General features: G+C 58.2%; 4 protein-coding genes across 4 annotated transcripts; all 4 read left to right on the top strand.

The window, feature by feature from the left end:
- Positions 1-532: 532 nt before the first annotated feature.
- DQ04_06661030 (hypothetical protein) lies at positions 533-1,195 on the top strand (the record flags this gene model as incomplete). Its single annotated transcript, XM_009314819.1, has 1 exon — positions 533-1,195. The coding sequence occupies one exon, from the start codon at positions 533-535 to the stop codon at positions 1,193-1,195; it is 663 nt and encodes a 220-aa protein (XP_009313094.1).
- Positions 1,196-2,198: 1,003 nt separating this feature from the next.
- On the top strand, positions 2,199-3,722 carry DQ04_06661020 (hypothetical protein; the record flags this gene model as incomplete). Its single annotated transcript, XM_009314818.1, has 1 exon — positions 2,199-3,722. One exon carries the CDS (start codon positions 2,199-2,201, stop codon positions 3,720-3,722), a length of 1,524 nt encoding a protein of 507 aa, XP_009313093.1.
- Positions 3,723-4,380: 658 nt separating this feature from the next.
- DQ04_06661010 (hypothetical protein) lies at positions 4,381-7,278 on the top strand (the record flags this gene model as incomplete). Its single annotated transcript, XM_009314817.1, has 1 exon — positions 4,381-7,278. One exon carries the CDS (start codon positions 4,381-4,383, stop codon positions 7,276-7,278), a length of 2,898 nt encoding a protein of 965 aa, XP_009313092.1.
- A 1,856-nt stretch (positions 7,279-9,134) lies between these two features.
- Positions 9,135-9,440, top strand: DQ04_06661000 (hypothetical protein; the record flags this gene model as incomplete). Its single annotated transcript, XM_009314816.1, has 1 exon — positions 9,135-9,440. The coding sequence occupies one exon, from the start codon at positions 9,135-9,137 to the stop codon at positions 9,438-9,440; it is 306 nt and encodes a 101-aa protein (XP_009313091.1).
- Between the last annotated feature and the right edge of the window lie 223 nt (positions 9,441-9,663).

Raw genomic sequence — 9,663 nt, 5'->3', positions numbered from 1 at the left:
CTGCGGATGCGGAGGGGCTTGCGGAGGCCGTCGTCGACGTGCTGTCCTGCATTGCGGTGCCGACGCTCACAGACATCGTTATCCACTTTGACGAGCCGGAGGTGCGAGCGTCTATTGGTACAACGCTACCCGCCATTGCGCAGGGCTCACAGCACTTCGTGTACGGCGTCGCCCCCGCCTCCCTCGCCACACTCGGTGTGTCCGCCACAGGCCGTGTCGGCTCCACTGTCATTGAATACGTGGGGAAGGGCGACGTGCAAGAGCTTATCTTTACGACACCAGAAGCAGAGAAGCGTGACGCCACCTCGATTGGTCTCCTACACCTCGCTGCGGCGTCTGCGAGGATGCGCTATCTCATCGACACGCGTGAGGTGTCGGCGCTAACGCTGGAGGAAATGCAGGAGGTGGCGCGGCTCTCCGTGACCTTCCTACTCCCCTCACCCTTCACGGGGATGGTGCAATCACGCCCGGCGGTGGAAGGAACAGCAGGCTCAGCGTCGGCATATGCAGCTCCAACTGCTGTTGCGNGGGGATGGTGCAATCACGCCCGGCGGTGGAAGGAACAGCAGGCTCAGCGTCGGCATATGCAGCTCCAACTGCTGTTGCGGTGCGCTATGTGCCGCGCAGTTGGACCTACGCACAGACGATGATTCAGCACCGACGAGAGCGACTGGCGAACGGCGACCTCGACCGGCGCCCGCAGCAGCAGCAGCAACAAAACACGAATGGTGAGAGGAGTTCTATCGAGCAGCACCCGTCTGCCTCCGCCAGGCTTGTGCCGCCGCCCACGTGTAAGGAATTCATCGGCACCATTGTTCGTGACGTGGTAGACTCCGTGATGCAGGCGCCTTGTCTTGAGCGGTTGACGTCCCTGCAGGCCGCCGACGGCTCCTTCCCGCTCAACGCGATACTCGGTGTTAGCGTTGGCGTTCCGCTGGAGCAGCTCGAGCGTGGGGTTCCCCTCACCGGCTTCGGCGTCAGCGAGGACCTCACCGCGGCGCGGGTGTACCTGTCGAATCACGAGCGCGTGTGGGCCACCGCCGTGGCGGCAGCAGCCATGGAGCGCTGCCCCCACGCTATTACTGCACTCGCATACAAGAAGGCGCTTGTGTACACGGCAGGGCATGACGCGGAGGGAGAATTGCTTCAACGTGCGCGCGATCTCTTCGTGAGGTTGCCCTCGCTCTCACACTGATGTAGAGAGGCAAGACAAAGACGGAGGGAGTGTGATTTTCTCTTAAGACGGAAGAGAGTGGAAAAAAAAAAAGAGAGATCCTTTCCTTGTTGTTCTTCTTGCGGAAGTTGTTTATGGTGGTGTGGCTGTCCTCCTGTTGGCGCGGCTCCGGGGGTGTGGGGGGCTGTGAGGAACTCAAGACGTACTTCTCTTTTGATTTCTTTTTCCGGCACGCCCCGCCGGGCTGCGGTCCAGCGGAAGCAGCGATGTATATGTGGTGCATGTGTGTCTATAGTTGTACGTGGCGCCTTCGCACTTCTTCTTTGCCCTTTCGCACTCTCTCCATCTCCGCCCGTATCGCCAGCTTTGCATACGCGGCGCTCTTTCTCTCTCTCTCTCTCTCTCTCCTCTTCCAGCATTGCTGTTGCTCTTTTTTCCTCGTTCTTGTTCTTTGCATGTGTCTTTTGTCGGTGATTCGTGGGCGGGGTGGTTGCAATTAGACACGTCGGAGCTCATCATGTTAGGCGTTGTGTGGCACACGGGACGCTGCCAGTGGCGTGCGACGCCGTGTTCGTCAAGGATATTCTGCGAAACTTGCGGCAGCACCTGTAGGGACGCTGGAGGGGGGAGGGGGTTCGGTCTCAGGGGCCAGTGAGGGTTGCAACGGTGTCGTTGAGGCTCCGTCTGACGAGAGGGGCATGCCGCTGAATCCCACAAAATATTCGCTGCTGCTTTCCAGTCAGAGCACCACGTGGTCTGCCTTCCCCTCACCCCACCCTCGCTGGCTGTGTGTGCGTGGCGTCTGGTCCACACAATGACGTTACCATAATCAGTACCACCGCTTTTGTGGCTGCGGCTGATCCACCACCACCTCCTCCTCTTCTTCCTTCTCGTGGGTGCTTTATCTCGGAGGCCTGAGTGCCTTCCCCAGCACGAGGCATTGTCACGGTCGGCGTGTGGTTGCGTGTGCACGTCCTTTTTCTTGGTTTTTTTTGTCTGCTTCCTTGCCTCTCCCCTCGAGAAAATGTTGAGGAGCGCCCGGTGGCCCTCAAAAGGCGCGCGTGGCCGACGCTTTGTCGGTTGGTCGGCACTGCTTGCCTCCGCGCTGCTATTGTCGCTGCTGTGCTTTTGCCTCTTCGTGGCGGTGGTCGACCACGGCGTGGAGATGGCGCTGCTGGACCCTGGTACTGGTGCTGTCGCTGCTGCTGCTGCTGGTAGCGGCGAGCGGCCGTGGGAGAAGCCCCGCGACGCCACAGTTGCTGGCATTGGGCCGCAGACGCTGGCGGTGTGTCGCGCCTCCGTTTGTCGGCTCTGTGACACGATGCTGCTGCACAACGCCGCGAGTGTCGTGCACCCGGCGGTGCTGGCGTACATCCGCCGCCACGTCGTCATTGGGGTCGTGACGGGGTCGTACGAGAAGTTCTTCCGTGTCGACCTCTCGCTGTGCACATGGATGGGGCATGTCCCGGCGCGGAATCTCTTCATTTTCACCGACGCCGCCAACACGTCGGATGGGCGTCACGGCACGTGGATCGAAACGGACACCACGGCGGCGTCGCAGCGGCTGCACAGTGGCATGCTGCGACACACCGGGTACTCGCAGGGGTGGATGCGCGCCCAGTACCGTTTCTTCCACGCCTTCAGTCATTTTTCGCAGCTCGTCACACGCGGCAATAGCAGCAACAGCGGCGGGGATACCGCGTACCGCGACGTGCGGTGGGCTATCGTCGTGGACGATGACACGTTCCTTGACCTCCATGCGCTTGTTCGCCTGCTGCACCGGCGTGACCTGAGCAACCTGGACCGCATGGCCGCAGCGGCAAGGCATTCTGAGCCACCGCTACTGCAAGAGAGATGCGGCCGCTGGACGGGTGCAAGCGGGGGGGAGGTGGCTGCCTGCATCGCTTTGCCAGATTCATGGGACCGTCTCCAGAGGAAGCAGCGCGTCAGCCGTGGTTTGCACGATCGCGACAGCGAGGCGCTGGTAGTGGGCAGTCCTTTGTGGAACGCCACAACCGACAGGGCGCTGCTGGGCCCAGCAGCAGCAGCAGCCCTGGATCCACTGTATCTAGGTGATCGCGGGTGGGGCGGCGCAGGGCACTACATGAATGTTGCCGCCTTGCGCCTCTTCGCGCAAGGCGGTGAGGAGAAGTGTGTGCAACGGTACCTCATCCGCGGTGGGTTGGCGAGTGATGCCGCGCTGCACCGCTGCGTGCCGTCGCTGGGCATTCACCGCACAGGCGACGGTGTATTGTCGCACTGCCAGGCGCGATATCTGCGGCACCACCTCCTCGGCGGCGATCTGGTCAGCATACACGCGAAGCGCGATGTGGTGCCTCCCCCGCTGCTCGCGGTGTGGCGAATGCGGCTGTACTATCAGGTGTTGTATCACCGCAACCGCACGGCCTACGACGTGCTGATGCGTGTTGGGGCTTGTGCGTACGGCTATTCGTGCAAGCTGCGCAGCTGCAGTCACGCGGAGGACGCAGCCGCTTTGAACGAGTTCATTCGCCAGAGCGACAACAACACCCGTGTGCCGCTGTATTAGGTGGTGTTTGCTCCTGATGCTGCGGATGGTGTCTGCAGCTGCAGAGGAAATGAAGACGGGAAAAATGGAAGGAGGCATCCCTATTCTCCTTCACCCCACCCCTCCCCATTTCTCGACATCGCTTCCCAGTATCCATTGTCTCATCCTCTTTCCTTGTCTCCCTACTACTACTACTACTATTGTTGTTGTTGTTGTTACTGCTTCTCATTCCCACTCCCAATCCCATCTCCATGCGCATTCGTTGCACAAGCTTAGCACTGAAGGGAGACCACTCTTCGCTAATATCACCATTAGAGAGGGGCGGAGAGGGAAAGAAGAAGAAAAAGGAATCGAGTGTGTGCGTGTGTCTTGTTGGTTTGTTTGTTTGTTTGTGTGTGTCTGTGTGTGTGTGCACGTGTAATACAGGGCCAAAGAAAGGAAAATAAAGGCAAGACAGGACAGCCATCTCTACTTCTTCGCAGTTGCGTCAGGCGCCTGCTAGCACCAGAGGCATCACAGGCATTATTATTATTATTATTGTTGTTGTTGTTGTTATTATTAGCATCGTCATCCTCGGTGCCCTTCTTCCTCGCAGGCACAAGGACACGACCGCAACGAGCCGAGTCCTGCGTCGCCGCTAACCTCACCTCTTTTCCGCTTCCTATCGCTGCGCCTGGGCATGCCGGAAGTTGGGCTCGACCGTGGATTTCTGCACCGCTGCTGTGTGCAGGTGTCGTCTGCGCTCACCGACGATGCCGCCGTGGCAGCGGAGACGCAGCACACTATGCGCTTTGTCCGCGATCATGCCCGCGAGTACCCTGGCGAGATAACACGGGCGTTGGTGTGGCGCATCGTGGACACCGACGACGACGAAGTGGAGGACCGTTTAGGGGCGTGGAGCGTGCTCCATGCTGTGCTCGCGGAGTGTGCGGACAGCAAGCAGCCGCTGTCGTGCACTGCGGTGGCGGAGAAAATCAATCTCTTTCTTCCATACCTCATCTCTTACCGCTGGTACTCCATGCACAACGCCTCGCTGGAGGCCGGCACGCGTGGCAAGTCGGCGTCGGCGCTGCTGAGCGAGTACGGCAAGGTGGTGCCAGCCTCTGTGCTCACCGGTGACGACTCGCGCCTCGCGGACGCGCCCAAGGAGCGTGAGATACAGTCCAAGTACCGCGGTTTCCTCACCACGTGGAAGGTCGTCTGGCGGCACGATGTGTACCAACGCCTCAAGGACGCGGTGCGACAGACGGAGCGCGGCGGCAACAGCCTCGCACCGAGAGAGCGGCCGTATCTCGAGATTCCTGCGACGTTCCGCGATAGTCTGCGTCGCCTGCGCCGCAAGAATCCGCGTCCATCCATAGCATTCCATGTTCTCAGCTGCTACGGGTGGGTGCCGCCTACTGGCGAGGATGCGGCGGCGGTGACCCTCAACAACGAAGGGCAGCGCAGTAGCAACAATGACCACACCAAACGCTGCCCAGCGGTGCCAACGAGCATGGCGGAAATTGACGCGCTCGACCCCGCTGCCCACCCGCGTGTGCGTCAATGGCTGCGCAAGTTGGTGGAATCGCACGGGGGCTGCCGGCTGTGTGATGTGTGGCAACACACCGAGGCGCGGTGCCCCTGCGAGCTGCCGTTTATCAAGGTTCCAGTTGTAGGGGGCGATGTATTCCACAGTCAATACCGGCGGCGGCGGACAGAGCGGGTGTCAATGACGTATATAGAGGCGGTTGAAAAGCTATTCCGCTACGGCATTCGACTTCCCCTCTCCCTCGAAAAGGCGCTCGACCGCATCGTCGCCCTCATCACGGAAGAGTCGCCGTATGATGAGCTCCTGGAGGCTTTTGACACCGTGCGGGGTGCTGTAACTGGCCCACTCGAGCGGCACGCATTGTGGCTGCATGCAAGTTACATGTTAATGCCGTCGCGAACCGTCTTTGGCAAGCCGAGCGACGACGCCCTCAGCCCCGCAATGGAAAAGGCAGAAAAGCACTTCATTTCCAGCCGTCGCTTCCGCGAGTGGGACCAGCTGCTGCAAAGCGTGGAGGTACTCGATAGCCAGTACCGCCGCGCCGAGTTGTCACCGGCGCTGCGTCGCAATGTGGAGGAGGTACGGGAGACGAAGTCCTTCTTCTTCTGTCTCATTGACGGGTCCATGACGGCGGAGTACAACCCTGCGGCGTATGCCCGTGCGCCGGAGGACGTACTGCAGCTGCGTCCTGTTAAGGACGTGCTGTGCCCAATCTGCCTCGAGCCATTCCACGTGACTTCTCGCTGCCCAAAAGGGACAACCGAGCCGTGGGATTTATCCGTCGCACGTCTCGTGTTGGAAGAGCACAACCTTCTTAGTTTCAAATACCCGGAGGAACGCTATGTCCTCGACAACGCGCTGCGTTCCATTGATGAGGACGACCGCAAAGCAAAAGAGTTCCGAAAGAATGAACTCTGCCTGGCGGTGAAGCTCGTGCACGATGGGCGCGTTCTGTACTGCAGGTTGTGCAACGTGATGGGCCACGGTGCCCGCCGATGCGAAGAAAGCGCGCGTCGCACACTGCACCGCCACCACATCAAGGAGGTGGACATGCGCCTTAATCCGCATGTTGTGCAGCGCTGCATCAAGCAGCTCCGCAGCGAGAATAACGAGCGGGAGGAGCGGCTGCTCACAGACGCGTGGGAGCTGCTCGGTAAAGGGCACACTTACCCTGAAAACTTCTACACCGCCATTCGCGAGCTCGAGGACGCCCGCATTCCGCTGGCGGCGGCACGCTACAGTACCGATGCAGTGCAAGGATTTCTGCTGTTTATTAAATCTAATGATCTTCTGCAGCACCTCCAACCGTTACGCGATGAGCGGTTTCCGGATGTTTGCCTCTTTTGTGACTCCTACTATCACGGCTCTGAGGTTTGCGAAAGCGCCCACGCGGAAGAACGCGGGTTCCTCACTGAACTGCGGCGCTACGGACTGACGCTGTGGCAATACCTGCTTGCCCCGGCGCGGTACAATGAACGCTTCCCGACGGACTACACCAAAGGTCGTGAGACGGTAGTGGGACTTGCGCGGCAGTTCGAGGAGGACTACAGCCCTGGTGGTGTAGCGCGTGTGCGGTTCCTTGAGAACAATGGCCTCGATGGCGCTGAAGAGGGTGCTGCAGCAGCAGCTGGAAGAACTGTTTCGCGAGGAAGTTCACAGCACTCCTTCTACGGTGGGTCATCGTACGGCATGTCCTTCTCGCAGCTGGTCCTGCGCCCTTCTGATGGCCACGATGTGGGGGAGAGGAACGATGCGGCTTCTGTTGGTTCGGCCCTCAACAACAGCACCCACGCTGTGTTGGGAACAGCGGGGTCGTACGACTGGACGCTCAACGGCGGCAGCGGCAACAACGACCCGACGGCAGCGGTGGTGCATGTTGGGACTGGCGGCAAGCGCGGCCGCGACGACAACGGCGACGCGGAGGATATCGAATCCCCCGCCAAGTCGCTGAGTGGGGAGGACGAAGGCGATGATGGTGGCGACGACAAGACCCGCTTTTCGGCGCAGCGCACTCGCGTGGAGGTTCCGTCGGCGGAGGAGGCGTAATGAACGTAAACTCCAGCAGAAAAAAAAAACAAGAAATGGAAAAGAAAGGTTGTGTATGCGTCGTCTGCAGAGTAGTGGTGGTGGCGGTGTTGTGAGGGGTGGAAATTCCAGTTGAGAGGGGAAAAGGCTAAGAAGGAAGCGTGTTAACGAGAGAGGCGTGTACTACAAAGGCGCAAGGTCCCTCCCCTCACCGTCCGCTGCTCGGTTGATGTCAGAGAGCGAGAGGGGGGATGAAGGGGGTGGGAGGCGTGCGAGAAGGTGGGAGAGCGGGAATGTGCTTGTCTCTGCACTCTTGCTCGCGCGCGCGCGCGCGCCTGATAAAGAGGTGGGGTCAACACAAGCACACTGACAGAGAGGAAGCGAGGGAGGCTGCATGCACGCAAACACGCACACACACATACACATACACAAAGCTGGCGCGGAACTGAGAGAATAACGACGAGGAATGCCACCTGTCGGCGGTGGTGATTCATTCCAGAAGAACGGACTGAAAGAGACCCCCAAAACAAAGAAGAAATAATTAGCAGTCTGCGTGAGGCTCTGCTGCACTGCACCAGCCCACTTGATTTCTGCGAGCGTCAGTTGTATATATATATATACATATATACATGCGTGTGTATGTGTGTGTGTGTGTGTTTCTGTCTGGCTGTCCCCTGTGTACAAGTGTGGGTGTATCTGTATGTGCTGTGCGAGGAAATGTGGTTTTGATGCTGTTATAAATACTGGCCCCCAGCACGAGTGGATGGTGGTCTCCGGCGCGTGGAGAGAGAGTGGGGGGGGGGGGGGGGGGGGGGGGGGGGAGGGGAGTAAGAGAGAATTGGCTGGTGAGAGTATTGCAAGGCGAAGCTGTAACCAAAGGAAAAGGGAAGAAAACACAGAAAAGGACAAAATACGAATTAAAAAAAAGGAAAAGAGACGGAGTTAAAGAAATCAACCAAGTAAACTGTGTCTTGCCTTATTGCCCATCACCACCACCACCACCACCACCACTGCTACTACTACTGATTACAGCAGTAACACTATTCCATCAGGTGGTGCTGTTGTACTGTGCATCAGTCGGGGTGCGGTGAGTTGCGGGTAGGGCACATACGGCGCTGCTGCTTCTGTGTGGCCGTGAAGGAAAGGGGCCGGCAGCGTTGTATGTGCTCTTCTGCTCAGCTTCGGTGTGTGGCATATGTGTGTGTCAAACAATGATACTGTGTATTGCTTCTTGTGTGTCTGTGTGTGTGTGTGGCACTCCCACTCAGAAACAACAACAACGATATGATGATGGTAGGGACGTGAAGGCGGGGGCTCTTGGTGGGCGGCACCGGGGCGACGAGGGGAATGGTGTGCAGTGCGGTGCGCGCGCGCGTGTGTGTATAGGTACACAAGCATACATATATATATATATATATATATATACGGCGAGACGGGGTGTTTTGTGTCAATGTGGACTGTGGGGATGTCGGCTCGCGATGCCGGGGACAGGACATATATGTCTGCGTCTGTGTGCATGCATGCGTTCCTCGGTCATCGCCTGAGTGGGTCTCCATCCAGCGCAGCTCCTTCTTGAACAATGACACGCAGTTTTCGTTGCGTTTTGATGTTCGCCTGTGTGCAGTTGGTGGCGCTTCTACCATTATTATTATTATTGTTGTTGGTAACTGGGGTGATGCTTTCGTGTGTGTGTGTGTGTGTTGTTGTTGTTGTTGTTTTTTTTTTTACATTCTTCTCCTTATTTCCTATGCTGTGACCTGCACCACTCACTTCGTTGTCTGGCCTCCGTTTAGTTTCCCTCCAGTGTGGGCCGCAGTGGCGGCGGGGATGCACAATAGAGAGAGAGAGAGAGGCAGTGAAGGAGAGACGCTATCACCATGATGCGCACATACTTTTGTTGGTGGTATGCCTTCAAGAATGCGTGTATGAATGAGGTGCGGCTCAGCTCGGGCAGCACACCAGCGTTCCTTCTGCGTGTGTGGTGTGTGACGAGCGGTGGTGCAAACGTCATGTGTAAAGAACCCGTGATGATGAACGAAAGTGTGCTTCGGCGTGTCTTTGTGTCTGTGTGTGTGTGTGTGTTCCTTGCTGTTGGTTGTGTGTCGGTGCGGGTGCGGGTGCGAGAGAGCTACACGGTGGTGCCTGCGCGTGTTCATCCCCCGTCCAGCCCCAGCCCCCTCTAGACCCTCTCGGCCAATGCGCACACAGGACACGCTTTTACGCCGTTGGATAAAGCGGAAATACGAAGGAGACGACAAAAAAAAAAGAAAATTGCACATCCACCCAAGCATAAAGAGAAATACGAACACGCAAGAAGGAGTGAGTGGGTGTGTGCGTGTCTGAAGAAACGAAGACAGATGGCATTCTCATATGTGTGTGAGTGTGTGTGTGTGTGTGTGTGTGTGT

The sequence above is a fragment of the Trypanosoma grayi genome, assembly GCF_000691245.1.
Source record: "Trypanosoma grayi strain ANR4 Tgr_666_V1, whole genome shotgun sequence".
NCBI classification, from domain to species: domain Eukaryota; phylum Euglenozoa; class Kinetoplastea; order Trypanosomatida; family Trypanosomatidae; genus Trypanosoma; species Trypanosoma grayi.
This window is presented reverse-complemented; position numbering and strand designations above follow the sequence as displayed.